This window comes from Miniopterus schreibersii, assembly GCF_964146895.1.
Source record: "Miniopterus schreibersii genome assembly, chromosome: 9".
Lineage (NCBI taxonomy): Eukaryota > Metazoa > Chordata > Mammalia > Chiroptera > Miniopteridae > Miniopterus > Miniopterus schreibersii.
The window spans coordinates 72739960-72764223 of NC_138118.1; the positions used below are offsets into that span (position 1 = coordinate 72739960).

Sequence of the window (24264 nt, forward strand, 5' to 3'; positions counted from 1 at the left end):
AAGACAGGACAGACTGGGTCACCGTGCCTGTCTCCCCATTAATTAAGGTTTTGTCACAGAAGAGCTTGACACTTCCCATTTATTTAAAGGTGGAGGGAGTTTACCTGGCCAAAAACACGAACCAGAACTGTCGGTAACGAAGGGCAATAACACTTCAAAGAATAAATCAACGGTAAGTTTTTCCTGCACTGAAGCTCTTCATTAAATTCCGAAAGTTACACGTTGTTGTAAAAAGCAAGCAGAATTATATAGATTCTTTGCATAGCATAAAACACCTGAATTATTCATTTGTCTATGAAAACAGTGTTTCCATCATGAATAGTGCATCCCTTTTGCTTTTTTTTTCCCTTATATGCTTCAAAGGCTGCAGCAGGAGCTCTAAAGAGCTGAGTGTGGCCTTAGGGCAGGGAGCAGGCCACTCCCACTCTGCGGATTTCAGCCTCACAGACTATTTCTCTTCCTTGATAGTGTAGCTGAAACATAAATCAATACCCCAAATTTTACACACACACACCCCCACACAGGGCCTCTATGTCTACTGAAAACGGTTATGTGGGTGTGACTTAAAGATCACACCCAGTAAAACGTTCGTGTTCCACATTCTCTGCACATTCGGTAACCCGAAATAATTTGATTGTATAAAATTCATGCTCCAGACAAGCCTGTTTCGCCATTTAATGCCTGGGTTCTGTAACAGGACATAAATACGCTGTATGTTTTCTGCAACTGACTCTACAACACATAGATGCTTTGAGAGCAGTTACCAAAAGTGATGTAGGTTGTTTCCAAGTCTATGTGGATTTGCACAGAGGTCATAAATGTGCTTTTGGGTAAGTTTCTCGACTCCTGGAGGCCTGCGTAGCTATTTCGAGCACCTTCTGGCACAACATATGGTATCCATGTACGTAATTCACAATTTCAAGTGATTGAAGAGCTACATCCCCCATCTTGGCCTCCTCGTGTGGGGAGCACTGGCAGGAGCTGGTCATCGAAATTAGGGCACAAGAAGCGTAACTGTGCCATTTCAGCATGAGCTGGGTGCATCAATCGGTAGCGAAGGAATGGCAGCAAGTTGACAATCAATGAGGTGGGAGATCAACATTTTATTTGATGAAGGACATTAAAATAGGATCCAAAGGAAAGAAAATTAAGTAGAAATTTCTTTAACCACAAATGTGGGGTCACAGCTTTGAAACTGCATCTTAAAAGTGAAGAAACATGCTGAGAGCAAGTGAGTCAGAAGCACATGAGTTGTAAGAGGCTGAACTCAAGAGACCAGATCAGGCAACGCTGCTTAATAACATCACATGATCCGCCCCGAGGCCCATATTTAATTAAAATGAGTTCAGGCGCAGCAGAGGCCAGAAGAGCGCTGCTGCTCTTAGCAGATGGAGCCAGGGGAGCTGCAGGTTAAACCCTGATCGCCGGGTCTGTGCGAATTCGTGCGGCATGGAGTGTCTCTACTGCTTCCTGGGACTGCTGCTGCTGGCTGCAAGACTGCCGCCCAATGCTGCCGAACGTGAGTAATCCTCAGTTTCTGTGTTCCCTGGCTATTGGCTGGCGTGGGTTGTCTGCAGTAATGTTGTCTGAGCCAGAAGTTGGGCTCCATGAGGCTCCTCGGGCAGCCTTCATGCTCACTCGTTTCTTCTTCTGGAAACTGTTGGGATTGGAACCACAGCAAAGTGCCTCCAGCTCCATTCTTTGACTTGGGCTCTTGGAAATTAATAAGCGTGCAGCCTCCCTCTTATGTAGTTTTGTTTTTTTCCCGTCACAGTTTCGACCTACTATCTTGCCAGACAGTGGGAGGCGGGGGTGTGAGGGAAACAGCCTCTGGCCTGAGAACAAAGTGACGCACAGCACCCACTAAACTTTGTCTGGTTTCTATCCAGTAGGTAGAGACCTCAGATCAAATGGGGTCCCAAGCCTGGAGATGAGTGCTCTAATAATCCCAACCCCGAAGCTGTTGCTAATCCTCCTGAGATTTCTCCCCAGACCGGCAGGAACTTGTGGCCACTATGATGAGGTTACTGAGAGAAGACCTGAAGCCCAGGTCTCTGTTCTGGTTCCACACTGGAGGTTGGGGACTTGTTAACAATGCTGATGCCCAGATCTGTGAAACCAGAATCTTTGGAGATAGGGCTGGAGCACCCTTGTTTAAAAAGCTCCTCTTGTGGTTGGAATGCAAAGCCAGAATTTTGAGATATTAAGCTGGGATGCCGCCCACTTGTCTAGTCCAGGGGGTGGGTGGTGATGGAGGCCCGAGTTAGAGTGGAGTGGGAGAAAAGTAAAGTATACATCACCCAGAAGGTCCGCTCCACCTCGCTCCAAAGGAGTAGTGACATTCACTGGATGAAAAGTCCAGGGATCCTCTCTGCCAGGTGACTTCCTGGGGGGCAGGGGGAGGGAGGCCTGAGAAGGGACCAGCATCTACCGTCCCCGCCATGTGCAGCCTGTATGCTGGCTGCTTCCCTTCCACCGCTCAGGTAATCCCCACAGCACCTTCCTGGAGCAGCTGGTCCCCCCCGTTCAACAGGCAAGGACACCAAGAGCCCAGGCCTTGCTGCTCACCTGCTTGGCCCAGCTCTGCGAGAAGGATCTTGGACCCGTGGCCAGAGGGGCCTGTGCACACCTCCTTTCCCACCTCCTCCTAGCGGGAGAGGAGTGTCCTATAATTAAGTCCTGGCAGAGTGGGAATGGGGGGGGGGCATGAGAAGTGGGCACTGGGGGTCACGGGAGGCCCCACAGTGGGGGCAGGGGGCAACATTTGGGGCGAAAGGGAGGGAAGCAGCCAGAGGCACGGACAGTTCTGCTCCAGTCAGAGGAGACCCCGGCCTGTCATCTCCTGCCATTGGGGCCGGGGAAAGGCCCCGTGTCTTCAACAAAGGAGCCGGGGCTGAGGTGGGGTGACAGGGCCCAGAGAGCCAATGGCCTGTGTGGACAGCCTGGGGAGGCTGGCACTGAGATGATCCCATTTCCCAGGTCAGGCAGCAGGCCACAGAGAGGGCAAGCAACTCGCTCCAGGCCACACAGTGGGTAAGAGGAAGAAGGCCACAGGCGGTCAGCTGTCCTTCCTGCGGTTGGACAGACGTGGGCTCCCTGCCAGCGGTGAGGGAGGGAGGGAGTGACTTAGCTCCACCGACCTTTCATTTCCTCCTTTGCAAACGGGGTGTTGGGGTTCTTGAGAGATGGGCTAACAGCAGGTGCTTGGACGTGCAAGGTAGCAGCTGTCTTACCTCAGTGAACCTCCCTCCAGACTCCCCCTGGAGTCCGCTGTCCTGGGAGGGATGGAGGGACAGAGAACTGACAAGTCAGCGGAGGCCCCTGCTCCCAATTCTGGCCTCCTCACCGCCAGTGCCCCTGTGCTCTGCTCAGTCAAACAGATTAGTGCAGGTTGAATCTGTCAGTTTGAGAGGAGTCCCAGCCTATTGGGCAAGGTGATAAATCCCCGAGGTTCCTGGCTTCACCTGGCCCTAAGCTAGAGGCTGTGGCCAGAGGAAACAGGATGGGTAGGGCTTAGCAGTGTGTCAGGCGCTAAGGGATTCCTCGCCCTGTCCAGCCATAGCCCTGGCGAGGTAGCTAACAAACAGCCACGGCGACTCCTTTCTCTGCTGGCGATGGACAGAGCAGCGAGGCCAAAGTGCAGAGAGAAAAGCCAGACCTGTGCTGGGAGTGACCCCATTTACCTTCACATACCCCCCTCCCCCCAGTACACATACACCCCTTTTTCCCTTCTGGTCTGCTTACTGTTGGGTTTGTTTCATTCCACTTTTAATCCAACTTTCAGTTTTGAGGTCATTGTAGATTCACATACAGTTGTAAGAAATACTACAAAGAGATCCCCCGTACCCCTTACCCAGTTTCTCCCAATGGTAACGTCTTATAAAACTATTGTACAAAATCACCACCAGGATATTGACACGGACACAGTCAAAATACAGAGCAGCTCCATCACCACAAGGATCCCTCAAGCCCTTTTACAGCCAAACCCACACCCCTCTGCACCCCACCCCGCCCCAGCCCCCGGAAAACCAACAATCCGTTTTCCAGTTTTATAATTTTGTAACTTCAAGAACATTATGTAAATGGCATCATTACAGCACATAATCTTTGGGGACTGGCTTTTTTTACTCAACATACTTTGTCGAAGATACTGCACGTATCAGTAGTTCACTCTTTTTCATTACTGCATAGTATTCCACGGCACGGATGTACCACACTTGAACCACTCACCACTGAAGGATATCTGGGCTGTTATGAATAAAGCTGCTAGGAACATTCGTGTCCAGGTTTTAATGTGAACATAAGTTTCCACTTCTCTGGGAAAAGATGCCCAAGAGCTCTATTGCCTGGCTGCATGGCAATCACAGGTTTAGTTTTACGAGAAACTGCTTCCCAGACAGGCTGTCCCGTTTTACGCTCCCACCGGCAACGTATGAGGGATCCAGCTTCCTCCCATCCTCACCTACATTTAACGTGTCGCGATTTTTTCTTTCAGTCATTCTCGCAGGTGTATCGTGGCACCTCACTGGGCCTGTAATGGGCACGTCCCTACTGGTCCGCGACACAAACCTTTCCATGTGTTTCTCTGCCGTCTGTGCGTCTCCTTCAGTGAAATGTCTGGCTGGGTCTTTTCATTGGATTGTTTGAGTTTTAACACTGAGTTGTGAAAATCCTTTGCGTATTTCAGATGTTAGTTCTTTACAGGAGACGCAGTTTGCTGGTATCTTCTCCCAGTTTGTAATCTGCCTTTTCAGCCTCTTCACGTTGTATTTCACAGAGCAGAAGTTTTCATTTTAGTGAGGTCTAATTCATCACTCTTTCCTTCTGTGGACCATGGTTTTGGTGTCCAGTTTAGGAATTCCAGCCTAGCCTGGAGCCTGAAGGTCTCTCCTGGGCTTTTTACATTTTTCCAGCACCGGGCTAGCTTTCCTCCATCGGGCTGACTTTGCATCTTTGTCAAAAATAAGTAGAGCATATCTGTGGGGGCCTATTTCTGGGTTCTCTGTTCTGTTCCATGGACCTCTGTCTATTCCTTGTCACTCTCCTTTCAATTTTGTCTTTTTCCTTGAACTCTGACATTTAGAATCAGAAGAGAAATCTGCTTTGATTATGTTTCTGGAAACACTGACTTTCTCTCAGGACGTGAGGGAAAGGAAGTCCTGGGAATCAGACAACATGAATCTTCATTTCTACTCAATTAAAGAGGCTCCTGAGTGAATCATCTCACTTCCCTAGGCGTGAATTTCTTCCTCTATAAAATGAAAGGATTTGAACTAGCTAATCTTAGTCCTTCCCAGATTGAACAAGCTACCATTCTGTGACTCGGGTGGAGCGAATTTCCAGTTACAAGCATTTATTGATAAGCATGCATGTCCTGCCCTCACTTCGTAGTATTGTTTTCCAAATAGGAACAATCTCATAAAATCAAAAACTGACAGAACTGAAAGAAGAAATTGGCAAGTCCATTGTTCTAGTTGAAGATTTCAACATTCTCAGTAATTGAAAAACAATAGGAGCATAGACGTCTCAAAAAAGTACTACCAACCAGCCTGACGCAAATGATGTTAAGGAAACACTTTACCCAACAACTGTAGACTCTACAAGTGCATATGGGACATTTACCAAGATAGACCGTATGCTGGGCCATAAGAAAAAATTAGATTGTTCAACAGTGCGCTGTTCAGGAGGCACCTCTTGGAGCCGTGGAGAAGTCCCCGAGCCTGGCTTTCCTTCAGCCAAGGAGACAACTCAGAATCGGAAAAGGTGCAGACACTGGTCTGAAGGTCACTGGCATCGGTGTTTTCCTAATGACACTGTGTCAAATCAAAATATTCAGAGGAGATGGATTGAAAAACCAAATGATGGATAAGAAATACTGACTTTCAAAGTTTTCTTTGACTCATCTAAAGTACATGAAGAGAGAACGTATGAATACTTGTATTAAAGGTATTTCCAGGGGACATTTTTTTAAATAAACCTTTACTTGTTTGACACATTGGAAATATTATGTATGTTTTTTCTACTCTTATGGAATGAAAAGTGGCTTTAACTATTGTTAGGTGAGTACTAAACAAGGACTGGAGTAGGCTACATAATTTGTTTTTCAAATATCGATACAGGATTTCATGATGTACTGAGCGATGAAAGGACTTCGGGTTACATGAGGGAGCACAACCAGTTAAATGGTTGGTCTTCAGATGAAAATGACTGGGATGAAAAACTCTATCCGGTGTGGAAGAGAGGAGACCCGAGGTGGAAACACTCCTGGAAGGGTAAGTCGAATGATTCAACCCAAACAACTGTCATTTTCTATTTAATTTAGTCTTAGGTTACAGACTTGGAGACCGCATGGCTTGTTTCTTCTGTGAATGACATACTCTAGTTCCCAAGTGGGAGGCCCCTGGTTTGGCAATCTTTCTTTTATCTCAACATATCATTTTCTAAGCCACACACAGACACACAAACAGTTTGATCTCCTTAGAACTTACAAGTCTGTGGTTTGGGGAAGATTTGGGAAAGTGTGCAGGTTTAGTCTGAAACATATTTAACTAACGTGTAAATGGTCATCTTCAGAAGATCTGAGACTCCAGAATAGTTTTTGATCATCTCACAACTGTGGTTTGTTGAATGACTTCTTCAGTCATTGGTTGGGAATTTTAAAAGATATGAACTTTTAATACTTACTGGTTTCCTCAATCCAACTGGGCAGGTTTTAAAAATTATTTTAAGTGAATTCTTTAACTGGGCTGACTTCCTTTTGTTATTTAGCTTCTAGAATGTTATACTCTGATAGCCAAAGTTAGGAATCCAGAAAATAAATTAATTTATCGTAAAGAGGCATAAGGGTCCTCTGGCTGGTCCCTAGAACTAGGTTTAACGCGACATCCCTCATCCGTGAGAGGAAAGAGACGCTTGGTCACTGAGCTCCACCCTTCTCTGCCTAGGAGGCCCCGTGCAGGCGGTTCTGACCAGCGATTCCCCAGCCCTGGTGGGCTCAAACATAACATTTGTGGTGACTTTGGTATTTCCCAGATGCCAAAAGGAAGATGCCAATGGCAACATAGTCTACGAGAAGAACTGCACACACGGTAAGGAACGTGACTCATGTCACAGGAAACACGAGCTCTCCGAGCTGGAGGCCCATCTGAGAGCCCGCTCCTCGCAGGTACTTCTCTGATTAATGCAAGACACCGCCGTCCTCCCAGGCCACCCCCTCCCGAGGCTGGGTGACGGGGAGGGGGAGCGTGCGACTCCACTCAGTCCCTTCATCAGCGTTAGCCAGTGACACTTGAGCAAACGGATGGCTCTCTGCGACTTGGAACCCTCTTTAAAAGCTACACTGTCACGCTCAGTTTTTTCTTAGTGTCCAGGGGATTGGACAGAGAATCCCTTGTTCATTCTCACACTTTCTGTTTTCTTACTTGGAATTCTTTTGGCTACTCCGAGACTAGCCAATGTGACAGACGCTTGCTGATCGGAGTGATTCTGCTCACAGGTATTTAAGCAAGTGCTGTGTGGCTAGCACAAAGGCTAACATATCTCTGTTTGGGGTTTGTTCTGCTCCTTAACAAAGAGCTTATCTGCTTTAACGCAGAGTGCCCGTGATCACAGATACATCAAGGGAAAATATCTTGTTAGAACTGTACATTCTCAGAACTTCCAAGCTAATTACTGAGGTTCTTCAGTCAGCGATTTTATTATTTGAAACTTCGATTAAACTGTCAATGTGTTCATTCCTTAATTTATCATATTCCTATGAGAAAACATGAGATTCTGTATAGAAAGGGTTTGAGAGTTTAAAAGTGTTGTATTTAATATTTTATAGCATTTTTCCCTAAAAACTGATTCTCATGGATGTTTCCAATGACAATCTAGCCCTCTGAGCATTTTTTGTGTGAAAGAGTTCTTATGACTTATTAAAATTTTAATGAAATATCTATCGCCCCTACAAAGACCTCGGGATCTTTGAAGAAATGACTGATTCCAGGTGTAGGGCAGGAAAAGGAACAAGTGAGCCTGGGATACCTTCGAGCCTGGGAAGTGCTCAAAGACGAATGGGGACATGTCACAAGGACACAGACGCCAGCTTGAATGGGCTCCCGATGGCCCTGTTTGGGTCAATTTAAGAAAAAAAAAATACTAGTGGCTATAATAGATTGATAAATAAAAAGCTTCTCCATAAATTTCAGTGACCAAAAAAATACCAAAAGGGAAAGGAGTTGTTCTAGATGAAAACAATATTGACTGTGACTTGTTTAAAAATCAATGTCATACGTACAGAAAAGTAGAAAGCAGGGTACATTGAGCAGCCAGATGCTCTACCTAGATTCAAGAATTTAAACGTCCTGCCATATTTCCTTTCCTCCCTCCCTCCCTCCCTGAAACAAACCAGCCAAATGTAGAATGTGCCCCTTGATTGCTGTGGTGGGGGTGGTAATGGCATTGTTTATGTAGAATACCCCTGTTCTAAGGAGACGTGTGCCGAAGTCTTCAGGAGTGGACAGTCACGATGTCCAATGAGTCAGGAAAGAAGCTACAGGTAGAGTGTATCCAAATACAAAGGCAAAGCAGCCCTCAGACTGGTACGAATGCAGCTGGGAGTTGGACACCCAGTGTGAAGATAAAATGTATTAAGTGGTGTCTCTAGACTGAACTTTCCTGAATAATTGCTCTATATAGAACTTACTGAAATTGAACATAGACGCAGAAAAAATGCACAGGTCATAAAGGCGCCATTGGGTGGTAGTGGTTCAACTGTTTTGAACCTAGTTTTGAAAAAATATAAGAAGTGCCTAATCCAATGATGAGCGTTGAGCATTCTGACACGGACAACGGTGACGGTTTTTCTTTCTCTGTTTAGGCACAGGCCCACCTCCCGACACGTATGTTTACAACTGGACGGCGTGGGCTGAGGATGGTGACCGGGGAGACGGCACCGGCCGCAGACACCACGTGTTCCCCGACGGAAGGCCTTTCCCTCACCACCACGGCCGGAGGCGATCTAACTTCATCTACGTGTTTCACACACTCGGTTGGACTTTTACTAACCCCTTTAGCTTTTCCTTAAAATTTAAAATGCTTTCTCTTTTCTTATTCTGTAATCAAGAATGAATAGCACTGAGAGTTTAATAATACTAATATGTTAACTTTCCTTAGCTGGGATAGAGAATGAGAGATAAAATACATATATTGCTTAGTCTTGCCAAATCTCCAGGACATCAAAGAATTAGCAGGAGGGGGGAAAAAGCTTTTAACTTTCTTTTTTAAAACAAAACTACTCAACTTTTTTCTGTCTAAAACAGTAATCTGAAAAATACAAGTATTTATATATTTGAATGGCACACAGGTGGGCATTTGTGGACTTATTCTTTGATTTTTTTATATTGTCAAATGATTTTTTAAGAATTAAAGAAACATGTTTAGGACATTTGGAAAATGCAGGAAAGTACAAATGAAAATTAAGTGATCTGTAATTAACACCAGAGGTTATCTCTGTTAACAAGAGGGTGTTTTCTTTACTAGTATTTCTTGATTAGGATTATAATGTATACACATTTTTTATTAATATCATGAGTATTTGACTATATCATTAATATCCTTTATATACATTAGTTTAATGACTATATAATATTCCATTGTATAGAAATAACATAATCTAACCACTGCTCTTCTTTGACACAGCCTACCCTTTTTTCTTCTTTTAACCACAAGTGGTATCCACTTTGCTTTATTACTGGCAAAGTGATTATTTTTAGGGGGAGCAAATTTAGGTTATTACTAGTAGAGCTGCTAAGTCCTTAGTTAAAAATGTCACCAGGTGCCACCTGGCTCTGGGGATTTGAAAATTGCTACCAATAGTGTAGCCTCCAAATTTCTAAATGTTTTGTCTTCTTTTGTAAATTAGAGAAAGCTTCTCTTTCTTCCATTTACAAACCAAAACAAAATATTAATAATACATCTGGCCCTGGCCAGTGTGGCTCAGTCAGTTGAGTGTCACCCTGTACACCAAAAGGTTGCCAGTTCGATTCCTAGTTGGGGCACACGCCCGGGTTTCGGGCTCAGTCCCCTGTGGGGGCCTTGCAGGAGGCAGCTGATTAACATTTCACTTACATCAATGTTTCTCTCTCTTCTCCCTTCCTCTGTCTAAAAAAAAAAAAAAAAAAAAAATCAATAAAAACATATTTTTAAACATAATAGTACATTCTGATTGAACAAAGTTCAAAATACATGTCAAATATTATGCCCATCTATTTAAATCAGTTGATTTGAAGCTGATTTTTTTCAATGCTTTTATGGCCGTCTGTCGCCTCACCCAGTGTCATAATTTCTGTGACCTGACACTGGAGTTTTCATGGAGTCACTTATGCTCACTAGCACTCCAGACTCATTTTAGCCCAGTTAACATCCATTAACAAGTTAAGATGTCTTTATTTAAATTCAGCTTTCAGCCAGAAATTTGTTTTTTTAACAAGACTTTTGAATTTGCATCTTCTGCTGCGGTCTCCCAGTAAACCGATGTTGTCCTTCAACTAAACATTGCCCTGTGCGCTCTCAGGGCCACAGCTAACACTTTCCCACGTATGACCAACCCTCGGAGACGCCTCCTCCACTACCCCCTCCCCCCACAGAGCTGCCTCCGCTCGTCAAGGTCACGGGGATTCCCACTCACTCGTCCCTGGGAAGATGAGCGCGTTTGCCTGACACCCCGACCAGGTGATAAACGTGGTCCGTAAACATCCCCATGGCGCACGCATCCGCCTGACAACACCTGATGTTCCAGCAACACACCTACCCCGGTGCTCAGGTGCATGAGAAAAGGCCTTGCTCCCTGAAGGAGAGGGGTTACTTTTCCCCCTAGACAGGGCCAGTGAGGTCGAGGTTCGGGTTCAGAGAGAAAAAGGGTGGCTCGAGGGAGCCCTAGAATGTGTCTGTGGGACTACTCCACTCCTTTCTGTACCCACCAGGCCTTCCATCGCTTCCTGCATATTAGATGCAAATACTGTCGGAAAGTGGAGGATTCTAGTCCCCTAAAAAAAAAGCTGCTTAATAAATAGCTGAAATAGTAATATTATTACAAAAATAAGGTAGATTCTTGGATACATTTTTAAAACTCCATTGGACACCTCACCATTATATTAAGTGTATTTTATGTGGGGAAATAGATGTATTTCAAGTGCCAAATCACTTATTTGTGAAAGTATTTATTTGTGAACTAATGACTGTGTTATCCCACTAAACAGCTCTGTTCATTTTAACGGTGCAATCACGTTCATTTAACTGGGGGTTTGTTTTACACAGTTTTACATCAAAATGAGAACATCTTCTTTCTGAAGCAGCTAGAGCCACGTGCCCGTCCTGTTCTCCCTCCCAGAGCCACCTCTCGACGGAGGTGGCTGATGGCTGAGAAACCACTTCCTATAATGATCACGAAATGTAACCAACACCTGACTATTTCCACCCTCCCGCAGGCCAGTACTTCCAGAAACTGGGCCGGAGTTCAGCCAGTGTCTCTATAAACACAACCAACGTAACGGTTGGCCCTCAATCCATGGAAGTGACTGTCTACAGAAGAAACCGCTGGGCCTACGTGCCCGTCGCGAAGGCGAAGGATGTGTACGTGGTAACAGGTGAGTGGGGGGAGCTCCAGAGTAACCGAAGATGTGGCCCTTAGTTCTGATGATGTTAGTGGGTTAAGAAAAGGGTAGAGCCACGTGTTCTGGGTTAGGTTGCAATTCACCTGGACTCTTTCTCAAACTAATATTCAATGATGCATTCCCTCTAGGTTCCAGATGAACTCGGGTAAACTCTAGAAAACCTGCATAGGAAAGATGATGCTGAATTTTCCCTAATTTTAATTTTTAACTTAAAAGCGTTATGGAAGTCAACCACTTAAAATCAAGTAATCATGCATTTTTTCTTTTTTTATATATATATCTTTTAGATCAGATTCTTGTATTTGTGAATATGTCCCAGAAGAACAATCGAAATTCATCCGATGAAACCTTCCTCAGGGACATCCCCATTATATTCAACGTCCTGATTCACGATCCCAGCCACTTCCTCAATAAGTCTGTCATGAACTACAAGTGGAACTTTGGGGATAATACTGGTCTGTTTGTTTCCGACACTCACACTTTGAATCACACGTATGTGCTCAACGGAACCTTCAGCCTTAACCTCACCGTGCAAGCTGCAGTGCCTGGACCTTGTCCTTCCCCTACCCCTAGACCTCCAAGGCCCACTCCTCCCTTCTGTAAGTGTTTTCCGGGTGACCTTTGGGGGCGGGGGTGGGGAGGTCCTTAATGGCTAAAAAAAAAAAAATTCCACATAAGTTAAGACTATAACATCCCTAGTTAAAAGGATTGTGTACAGATGCTGCTAAAATCTTTCCATTTTTAAGGCCATTTTAGTCTAAGCTGTCAGAATATGGAAGAAAGGAGAATATGTTTAAAGCCACTTTGCAAGTAAACTTTGGTGACTTGTAAACAGCTCTTTGACCTTCCTAATTTTCACTGGCCTTTGTCATGTGTACAGATGCCTCCGCTTTCTAGTGCATCACATTCTGTTCATCTCCCATTTTTTGTCGCTATGAGAAGACACACTGACCCCTTGTAAACATTCAGGCCATCCCTCTTTCCTTCCTCCCCTCCCGCTTTTCTCCTCACTTCCACTCCCCTCCCTGCCCTGCTCACATCCACCCTAGTGTCCCATGAAGACACAGCCACACTTAAAAGCGCTTTCTAAATGGCCCAAAAGGAGTGTACCTTGAGAATATTTCTTGGCAAGCAATCTGGAAAGACTCCAGACATTAAAATTGTTCTGGATTTAAGGTTTAATTAATTAAATCCCACCCTCTACTTATAGATTATGAGGACATTCAAGAAGTTCTTAAGAATCTACTTTGGGAAGCCTTAGCTTCCGTCCTATTCCTTGACCCTTCCCCACTCAGCCTTCAGCACATCTTAGCCCCCCAGGACCCAGGGGATTGTAATAGGCTGACATGCTCTCACTGGACACAAGAGGGCGCCCTCACCACGCCCAGACGGCCGCGCCACCGCGCTGTCCAAACTCGTAACTGTCTTTACCAAAAACCTGTTAGGTATAAATAATAAACGGTCATAAGGTGTTATTAATAAAATGATATATTATTAAATCAAACATATGTAAATCAAGACATGTAATTTATTACTGATTTTGATTAATTCTTTTTTGAAATATATATTTTTAAATTTTATTTATTGATTTGAGAGAGAGAGAGAGAGAGAGAAACATCGATTTGTTGCTCCACTTATTTATGCATTCATTGGCTGAATCTTGTATGTGCCCTGACCGGGGATTGAACCCACAACCTTGGGTCAGTTGGCATGAAGCTCTAGCCAACTGAGCTACCTGGCCAGAGCCCATCTGTCTTTTAAGGTGTTAATTTTTCTCCATTAGCCCTTTAATCATACCTCAACTTTATAAATATAGATACAGACATACAGACTTGACTTTAGATGTGTCTGCATATCTATAAGCATTCTACCAAAGATAAAATAAACTTCTATTATTTGGTTATTTTTTAAAGTTTTAATTTAGAATATAGCAGAGTCCTGATTCCTTGCTATAACTTGACGGTTAAACTCTGCCTGTCAAGAACTTCAAAAGAAGTAGTTTTCTAGTTTCCTGGGAATAGCCAGTCATCCATAATTCCCTGTACAAACAAATCTATTGCTACAGAGCATACCAGTTAAATCTCAGACAAAATGATCATCCTGTCACTTCAGAAGGACCAATGTGAAACTCAGGGGCCATCCCCAAGAGTCTGCCACAGACAGTCCTGCTGATAAGCCACTGCATTTGGATCCAACATGGCATTGGAACCCCTCTGGGCTCTACCCAAGTGGCATTTCCCAAAGTGTGTGCCGTGGAACACTTGCTTTTAGAGATGCTCTGAGAAGGCCCCTCTGAATCAAGGAGTGTCGCAGGGCACTCAGTCACCCATAAAATAGGAATAATGCTTCCTGACCTAGTCGGGTTGAACTATGAAACGTAAATGAACTGAGTATATAAAACTAAAGGCTTCGAGGAGCCCTGGAGAACTCTCTCAACCGGCTTCATACTTACATGTCGCTGTGTTAAAGATGTGGCCCTTATGAAACTTGGATGCCCTTCCTGCAAAACTGGGTCTGTTTTCATGCCTTTTGAAATTTAAGAGAAGATAACATTGCATTTTCAGTATCATATTTTCTTTCCAGTTTTTTTATCTTGTTAAAGGAATACCAACACCTTAATTAGACAATAACTATCTTTTTATTGAGGTAAAATTGATGTGTAACATTAAATTAGTTTCAGGTGTACAGGGCATTACATTCTTTGCTCTAATCATAGTCAGAGGGATAGTTTTCAAGTGTCTTGTGTTCACTCCTTTCCTTCCCCACAACTCTGCTCACCAATAACTGAGACTTTTAGAATGTAAGCTTAGGAGCTATGAAATGGGGGAAATTGCCTTTTTCTGTGTTGCCCGCTTCTTAATCTATTGTGCACCAACTTTACTATTTTAAATTAAATATCTCATATATGTTCTGGTTTACCATGTCTAAGTAGATGTATAGACTGTATGCGGGACAAGGAAACGGATGCTTATTACAGCACTTCCTAGGCGGCAGGCATGGGAAGCCGGTTTATATACCTCACCTCATTTAAGTTTCGTAGTTCAACCCGACTAGGTCAGGAAGCATTATCCCTATTTTACAGATGAGTAAACTGAGGTTAGATTGTGGGTTCTATCACGTACATCTTTTACACTCTCAGCAACTAACCTAAACTCTGTTATTCCAATTCTCCAGCACCTGCTGGTGACAGCCCCCTGGAGCTGAGCGAGATTCCGGATGAAGACTGCCAGGTCAACCGGTACGGCCACTTTAAAACCACCATCACAATTGTAGGTAAGACTAGCAGGGGAAGGATGTTAGAATCGACCTCCGGCCATCCATTGACTCTGGAGGGCGGGGGAGGGGACCAGGGGCACCCCTCTCTGTCCAAGGTGATACTTCATGCACCCGAGCAAAGACTCAATGAGTTTCTGGATTCCCGCCTGCCCACCCCGGCCTTCCTACCCACACCCTAGAGGAAATGAGCCCTCTGGAAGGTTCACATACTGATGAGCCTCCCCAGGACCTGGATCCCCGACCCTGTGCACCCCAGAAACCTGAATGAACGAGCCTTGAAAGAAGGCCAGTCATAAGCTCCCACAACTGCTTTCTTGCCTAGCAGATTTCACAAAGTCACACTTCTCGTATGTAAGACACATGAATGAACAGGGCCACCACACATGGCTGTGCATTTTAGGCACAGCCCACAAGCACCCAACAAAGAAGACAGGTGGGGTCTGTAGCCCAGGCCGTCAACCTTGGTTCGACCTTGGGGAGGCGAGATAAAACCTGCGCTGTGCACTCTGGGGCTGAACCACCTCACAGAGAAGCTGGTCAAGGCCTGAACCCAGCACTGCATCCCCCAGGAGCGCCTGTTCCTGGGGCACCTGCCCGGAGGGGGTGCTGCCTTCTAGCACATACTCAGGCTCCAGAAATAAAGAGCGAGGTAGGCCTGAGGCACAGTGCAGTTTGACTTTGAAAATGCTGCGTGGACATATACGCGAAGCCATGGGGTAGATTCCCAGATCTGGTGTATCTGGTGTGGCGAGAAGGCTCTGTTTTGTTTGGCCTCCTGATTGGTTAAGGAGTAGTTTGATTTGGGTTGGTTTCCATGGTATTTTGACGCATTTTTCTATGGGGGTTGTTTTGTCAGAGGGAATTCTAGAGGTTAACATCGTTGAGATGACAGAAGTTCTGATGCCAGTGCCACAGCCTGACGACCCCCTGATGGATTTTGTCGTGACCTGCGAAGGAACGTGAGTACACGTCTGTCAGAGGAAGGGGTCAAGTGAGAACCCCAGGCCTGAAGAGAGGCCTGACTGCAGGCTCCCCTTCCAAGCTGATTTATATTCCTAGCTCATCAGGAAGCCAGGACAAGGAAGGACCCTTCGGGGTGCTCTCAGGGATGCATTTGTTTTGCTAGAGTTGAGCAATGTTCTTTACCTTTAACTGTGGATGAAGCTGAATAATAATTATTGATCGGGCACTTACTATGTTCTTCACATTTTACATTTGTTCTCCTATTGAATTCTTGCACAATCCTATGAGCATCCTCATAGGGACTCTGGTGATTATAGAACTTGCCCCCTGGCAGAGCACAGTTCACACGCCAAGGTCTGGCTCAGAACCCTACTCTTTAAAAAAAAACACACAAGTTTGTACTGATTTTAGAGAGGGAGGAAGGGGGGAGAGAGAGAAACACTGATGTGAAAAACACCAATCAGCTACCTCCTGCGCACCCCCTAATGAAGATCAAGTCACAACCAGGGACCTTTAGGTGCACAGGGTGACGCCCAACCACCTGAGCCACACCAGCCAGGGCAGAACCCCACCTTTAAGCTCCCTGAGGCTCCTCCAGAGTAGCAAGGGGTTCAATGTGGAATGGCTGGGTCCTAGCATTAATTAACAGCGACACCTGACAATCCTCTCTTTATAATTTACAAAGCTCTTCTATATTGCATTATATAATTTGGCTTCCTATGGTTTGGTTATAACTATATATAATAGACTAAATATATATTAATGTATATATGTACTATGTCAATTAATTAAATGTTAATAAATTCACTGATTCATATATACGTTAATCGAGTAATCAAAATCTATATGTATGTAAATGTACACATGCATCGAGAACATGGACGGTATAAAAATGGTAGCTAAGAAGCCCTCCAGCTTGGGGAGGGGGTGGAATGAGGACTGACAGAAACTAGAGAAAAAGCCGACTGCAGGCGTGAAGCTGAAGCAGAGGCCACGGGGTGCCTCCACCTCACCCCCCGGCCCCATCAGTCCCAGCATCAGAGTTCAGTCTCTCCCTCCAGGACGTCTACTCAGGAGTGAAACTGTGGCTAAGACAGTCACGCATGGCCAGGTAGCCTAGTGGTCACAAGGACGGCCGGGAAACAGCTCCTGTTCGAGTCCCAGCGCCACCTGACTGCTGTGTGAGCTCGGGCCAATTATTTTCCCGCCCTGAGTGCGTTGTCCCCTGGTACGCGTGAATAATACCACTTTCCTCATAAAGCCATTGAGAGACAGACCATGTCACGTTTCTAAGACTCATGCCTCGCACACAGTAAACGCGTGCAGTCAGCCGGCATCGCCGCGGTCGCGGTGGATCCCTCTGCAGGCACCGGGCGGGCCGGCTCTGCCACGGAGCAGCATCTGTGCCCAACCCCGAGCCGGCCGCCTGCTAGGAGCCGGGGGCAGAGGAGTGACTGGGGCTTCCCGCTGTTTCCAACAGCCCCGTGCCTCGGGGGACATAATTTCTTCCTGTTCAACGCCCAGGGCCTCACCCTCCAGAAGCTACAGAGGAAACAGTAGTTCACCCCCAGGCTTGTTTAAGGGCAAATTATATGGGACGATTCGACGTCATATGGTTTGAGTAAAAATTAGGTGGAGTTCAAGTTCATAGAAATGTAACGATTTTCCCTTTAAATCTATTACATCCCCCCCCTCTCCCTCTCGGGACTCACGCCCCCAGCACCCCCACGGAGGTCTGTACCGTCATTTCGGACCCCACCTGCCAGACCGCCCGGGACACAGTGTGCAGCCCCGTGGAGGCGGCCGTGGGCGGCGGGTGCCTGCTGACCGTGAGACGGGCCTTCAGCGGCTCTGGGACGTACTGCGTGAACCTCACTCTGGGCGACGATGCGAGTCTGGCCCTCACGAGCACCCTTGTCTCTGTCCTGGGTAGAAGTAAGTCTTGTTTTATGGTTGTGGGAGCATCTCATATTGCAGATAGAGTGCTGTGTTAAATGCTGAAGCTCTTCAGAGCTTTGTTATCGGTGTTGAATTTTATTTCAGTGCAAAATTCATTGAACTATTGTTAATGTGGATTTGAGGACTGGCATTAAAATCCAATAGCAAATCTATTTAGGGAAGGGATGAGAGAGAGAGACTGAAATAGTGGCCGAAGAAAAGCCTTTGGGTGAAAAAAACTCAGCTGTGATCATGGAGCAGTAATAACAGGATATGATCACTGCATGCTCGAATAGATTTGTATTCCAAGGGGGAAGTGTAAACCAACCTCAAAAAATAACATTCTCCGGTTAAACTATGATAAAGGGGAGGCTAGTGTCATGTTGTCACTAGAATCCACCCGGGCAAAGATAGGAAGCCAAGGAGACGTGAGAAACCCAGTGGACTCCTCGCTCCCTTCTGAGTTGCCCCGTGTCCTCTCTTTCCCTTCCCAAGTTCAACTAAGCATCACACGGAGACTGTAGGAAACCAACTTACCTATTCCTCAGATGTTCACCAGAAAACCAACCTTATCCTCCTAATGCTTGGAGAGGTAAAATGTTTACAAAGTGGACTAAGAAGTTTCATTGAGAAATTTTCATTTACTGGTGGCTTCCAATGTTCCCCAACCTCAAAATAAGGTCTCTACCTGATGACCCTAACTGAATTTTGTTTATAACCAATTTGGTCGTAAGTTACTGCTTCATCTCTTAGAAGGAGTGCTACATGGTGGAACGGAAGGGAGAGATTAAATTGTATGCACATTACAGCACTTAGTGTGCCCTTTACCTTGAGTATTGTCAGGTGCAACCTAATGACTAACTCACAAATAACCCCTTTGGACGTGGAGCCTCTCTCATAAGGTAAAATGTACTTAAACATATTTAGTCGTTGACATAAAAGGCAGCTTTAATCTCATTAAAAGAAAAACTTTAGTAGCCATACATGTAATTAACTGTATGAAGGCTTATTATTGGTAAGATCCAAGGCGCAGATTTGAAAAAACAGAAAACCAAGAATACAAAGGAAGGAATTCTCCTTCCTGGAGGGCAGGATACATCAGGGCCTGGGGTGAAGAGTGGGAGATGTCGGGGTAGGAGGAGGCGGCTGGAGCCTCGACACTGTCACCTCCAGGAGCTGCTGTGTCCATGCCTCTTGTGCTGTCGCTGTTGTTTTGGAATTGCCTTTAGAGTGATAATCTAGTCTATGAAGCTTCCTCGGTGCCGGTAAACTACTCTCTTATCTGGATTAGATGTTAGATGTTTGTTTAATTATTCTTATAGTGAGGGGTAGCTTTAGGTGTGACCTGAGCCATTTTCAAAATCCAAATAAAGAAAGTTCAGAAGGAGAGCTTTGAATCCAGTGGGACTGGAACTCGATGACTCAGGTATCAAAGTCAGAATTTCAGAAATAGATTGTTGCTCAAAGGCAAATCCAGAGTTTTAGCTGAAATGACTTTCATTCATCGATTCAATGAACATTCATGAAGCAGCTGCGATTCTTTCAGTAGGTATTCATTGAGCATCTACTCCGTGCCCAGCACAGCTCTAGGCACAAGATACAGTTCTAGGAAGAGTGGGGAACAAGACGGAGGTGACCCCTGCTTTTGTGAGTGGAAACAGACGGCACACAGATAAGACGGCAAGGTCAGGACACGGAGAGTGACCAGCATGGGCGAGAGGCCACAAACACTGGCTTCTCAGGCCGGCAGGTCAGGTGAAGTCCTGCCAACCCAGCGGCGCCAGCTCGGTGAAGGGCCTCTGAACTGAGGCCTGATCGGAATTAGGAGCAGCCTGTTTCCATCCTTGTCGGCCACCAGCAGGGTCAGGGTTTTATCCTGTGCATAAGGGGAACCCCGGGTGGGTTCGAACCATGATCTTAACTGATGCTTTCAGAAGATCAGATTGACTGCTGAGGGCAGCAAGGATTGTTGGAGGGAAAACGGGAAGCAGGCAGACAATTCCGAGGTCGTCCCAGGGGAGAGGGCTGGTGGCTGGGACTGCCATAGTGTGGAGGAGATGGAGGGGGAAATAGAGAAACTCTAGTTATACTTTGGCAGTAGAGACCAGGCTAGGTGATTTTCTGGGTTCCAAGAGTAAAGAGAAGACATAATCCTTGCTTAGTGGTTCTCACAATTTAGGAGGAGAGAAACATGTGTAAGGAAGTAATTGCAACACCACATGATTGAGGCAGAGGAAGAGAGGCGAGTAGTGACAAAGGAGGGGGTGACCACTGCCTCATGAATGTCTGGAAGGCGTCCCGAAGGGGTGGACACTTGAGATAAGCTGGGGAAGGACATTCCCAGCAGAGGGCATGGAGCTCTGGAAGAGCATGGGGAGGCTGGGCAACTCGCAGGATTTTTTAGCACAGCTGGAAGCAGGGGGAGGGGAGGCCAGAGGAGTGGGCAGGAGGACCATGGAGCCCATGATGTGGGCGCTGCTGGGTCAGCTGAGGCCTGAGCAGGTGTCGTCAGGGCATGACATCTCTCTCTTGAGCCCTTCGCACAGTGTTCCAGACTTGCGAACTCATTCTCTAAATGGAAGACAGGCTGACCCAAGACTATGTATTATTTAATGGAAAAGATTACCGAAAGCCCAGAGGGAGCCACGTATCTTCTGAGAGCTCCCTTCGTCATTTATTTAATTGCATTACAAGCAGCATGTCCTCTAGGTGCAGGATGTCGCTAACATGGTCTTTCTTCTGTTTTAAGACCCAGGCTCCCCTTTAAGAATGGCAAGTAGTGTCCTGGCCTTTGTTGGCTGCTTGGCCATATGTGTCACTGTGATCGCCTTTGTGGTATACAAGTAAGTGGCTGGTTCTAACACTTTAAATTACTAGAGTATATTGTTGAAAATAAGTAGCAATGTGCTGCACTAATGGGCCATTTCCCCTTTTTTTGGCTTTTAATCATGTCGTATGAGGGAGAAAAATCTTCCACTGAATGATGGATACCAAACTAGTCTGTTGATTTTGCTGTGGTTGTTTTTTAATCCTAAAAACACTACCAGATGTCAGTAACTTAACAAAATTGTGTCAGCTTAATATTTAACATGTAATCTCAAATTAGAGTAAACAGGCACATTTCTTGCTTGAAGGAGAGAAAATAAATATATTTCCATAAGACATTAGCGTCCTAAAAGCCATAATAAGGTTAAATGGAATTAACCCTTTTATCCTGGGCATGTAAAAGCTAGTGGAAAGTAATACACCCCCAGCTGGAGATCTTTTTAAAATATTTCTAACACATTGCTTTCAGAAAACGCAAGGAATACAAACCAATAGAAACCAGTACTGGGATCAAAGGCCAAGGCCTGCATGGTTTCCTGGAGCATGCAAAGGTCAAGTTCTTTCCCAGAAGCCAGGAGAAAGATCCACTGCTCAAGGACCACGTGGGAATTTAAATCTTCAGCCTTATTTCTAACCAGTAGCTCACTCTTCAGTGCCATATGTGTGAGCTATGCTAGAGTAGACCACTATTCACTTTTCCCCCCCTAAAGATTGCTGTAAAATAAATACTGTGGTTCAGGGAGGTGCAATTTCTTTTATAGGTTAAGGGACATTTTAGAGAAGTGGAGAGGAATTATACAGCACGCAGCCTCAGCTATGTTATAACTGATAAAAGCAGTCAGCGGTGCTTTCTTTCATTATGATTTATGTTTCACTTATAATGTCTTAACATGATTAGCAGTATAGACATACTAAAGAGTAGGGGAAGAGGTACTATTCATTAGAGTCTGACCTAGGTGTCCTAGAAGGAGAGGCTAGACACCTTCCAGCTTCCCATATAAACACATGCATAAAACCCATGTCCTGTATTCCTGTCCTTGAGATCATGTTCCAAGCCAACTGGACCCTATTTCGATGAACATGTACGAGCTCCAGGCGGAACAGTAACAGGCCAAGCCTCTATTATGATGCAGATGCTTGCTATACTAAAATAATCATAATAATCTAATCAATAGGTGTGAATATTTTTGCGGCAACCTGCCCTGCCCAGTTGTGTAAAGAAATGGTATCCGTCCATTCATTTATCCCACAAACATTTCGCACTTTCTGTGCATCAGGCATGTTGCTGCGCACATGGCCCAGCACTCAGTGTTGATAGTTTTGTACGTCTCAGTTTCTGTGCACTCTGGTGCATTTATTTGAAATTACATATAATGATTTTCCAGAGAAGGAGACCTCTGGTTGTCCTAGTAGCTTCTCTAGTTAAATGATAGAGAAACTTGCCCTGGCCAGGTGGCTCAGCTGACTGGAGTGTCGTCCCTACGCCAAAAGTCTGCGGGTTCAATTCCCGGTCAGGGCACATACCTAGGTTTCTGGTTTGATCCCCAGTTGGGGCGCGTAAGGGAGGCACCTGATCGATGTTCCTGTCTCACATCTATGTTTCCCTCTCTCTCTCCCTTCCTCTCTCTCTAAAAATCAATAGAAACATATCCTTGGGTGAGGGTTTAAAAAAAAAAAAAAGATACAGAAACTTGATCAGTAAGGGTTTTACCTCCATTTGTAACTAAAACTATCTATCATATGTCAGACATGACCTCTTTTTCCTCTCTTCCCTGAAAAATAAAGTATAAAAAGAGACAAGATAATGGAATTGTAATTATTTTTCAATTTGTTGTTCGCCTTTCAATTTTATTTATAGTTCTGACACATAAAAAGTTGTTTAATGTGGCCCCATGGAGCACTGAGAATTTCATAAGCATTTTATATTTTTAAATATATATATATATATATTCAGTGTGTAAAATTTCAATAAACTTAATATATAAATGTATATAATCAGACCAATCTAAAAGAAGAGGGTTTTCTATAAACAATTATTCTGGACTCTTTGAATAGTCAGTAGTATACTAAAAATTAAGGAAAGAGGCTAGTTCTAAATCCTAGATCAGCAAACTTTTCCTGTAAGTATTGTAGGGTTCATGAGTCATACAGTCTCTGTTGCAACTACTCAACTCTGCTAACATATACACAAATGAAAGAACAAGTTCCAGCAAAAACCTATTTACAAAAGCAGGTGGGAGACCAGGTATGCCCCACGGGCCATCATTTGTTGGCCCCTGTTCTAGGCTGAAAGAGACTAAAGAGACACAGCAACCAAAAGCAATGCAGGAGTCTAGATTGAATCTTGCATGGAGAAAAAAAGCTATGAAATATGTTCTTGGGACAACTAAGGGAAATTTAAATACATACTGGGTGCCCGATGATATTATGGAATTATTGTTAATTTTCTTAAAGGATGGTGAAGAACTTTATAAGGAGCTGGTGGAGATCAACATTTAGCCTAATACCTTCACTTCATAGATGCCTAGGTGCCAAAAATAAGCTATTTATTCTGAAATCATCTCCAAAGAGTAAAACATTTGCAGGACATGAACTGTGAAATGTCTCCCTATTTATGTGTTGGCTGTAGGTCACTGGTTTTCAGCCATGGGTTACTCTGCGCCTTGGGAGACACTGGTAATAGTAGATGTTTTTGGTTGTCACTACCAGGGTGAGGTGCTACTGACTTGTAGTTTGTCTTAGAGGCCAGGGATGCTGCTAAACATCCTATAAGCTACAGGACAGCACCCCACAACAAAGCTCCCCATACTATCTGGCCCAAATGTTAGAAACCCTGTTGTGGACTAATTGAAGAAACCCTGGACATGGATGTAAAGACGGACAACTTGGATTCAAGTCCAGCCCTGCAGTGGGAAGATGCTTTGTCGTTTTTATGATGATTAGGAGGCCAGGACATTAGTACCTATGCAGAAAAAGTATTATCAAGTTGCAGCAGACTCCCTTGGACGTTAAAACACAGACTCCTGAGCCCCACCCTCAGAGTTCCTAATTCAGTGTTCTGGGGTGGGGTCCCCTAATTTGGGTTTCTCACCAGTTCTGGGTGATGCTGATAATGCTGCTCCCAGGACCTAACTTTGAGAACTATGGTCTTGAAATCCAGACTTTCCTTCTATCAACAGAGGGTAGCAGAGAGCAGCAAATAAACCGTCAATCACCAGGGAAGCCGGTCAAAATCCTCATCAAATCCCCCAACATTTCAATCTAACAAATAGCAGGGAAGAGAGCTGAAATCATGAGTTACTTAGATTTATATTCTCCATGTGACCTTGACAACAACTCATTTAACTTCTGCTGAATGGCTACTTGTAAAATGGGGAAAATAACCTAAACGATGGGGGAATGACGATTAATGTTTGCTGAGAATTAGAACTTCCCAAGACAACTGAAATGTGTAGGTAATAAATTATTCTGGGAACTTCTTATTCCTAGGACTTTTTATAAATGTCTGCATTTTAAACACTTCTGACTCACTTATACACATTGGTTGCCCTCGTTGAATTTTCAGTTGTTTAACAGTTTAGAGGCAGTACTGCTAATGCATTCATTA

General features: G+C 44.8%; 1 protein-coding gene across 1 annotated transcript; it reads left to right on the top strand.

Moving 5' to 3' along the window:
• The first annotated feature begins 1243 nt into the window (after positions 1–1243).
• GPNMB (glycoprotein nmb) lies at positions 1244–22432 on the top strand. Its single transcript, XM_081147689.1, has 11 exons — positions 1244–1519; positions 6120–6272; positions 6945–7088; positions 8861–9031; positions 11469–11627; positions 11942–12253; positions 14829–14927; positions 15787–15889; positions 17614–17828; positions 20581–20674; positions 21127–22432. Exons 1-11 carry the CDS (start codon positions 1450–1452, stop codon positions 21269–21271), a joined length of 1665 nt encoding a protein of 554 aa, XP_081003815.1. The 5' UTR covers positions 1244–1449; the 3' UTR covers positions 21272–22432.
• The last annotated feature ends 1832 nt before the right edge of the window (positions 22433–24264 follow it).

Bases quoted from the DNA above. Each gene is read 5' to 3' on its own strand.
- GPNMB (XM_081147689.1), top strand. From the start codon at position 1,450: ATGGAGTGTCTCTACTGCTTCCTGGGACTGCTGCTGCTGGCTGCAAGA. The intron at 12,254-14,828 runs GTAAGTGTTTTC...CCAATTCTCCAG, and splicing joins AAGGCCCACTCCTCCCTTCT to CACCTGCTGGTGACAGCCCC. The intron at 20,675-21,126 runs GTAAGTGGCTGG...CATTGCTTTCAG, and splicing joins ATCGCCTTTGTGGTATACAA to AAAACGCAAGGAATACAAAC.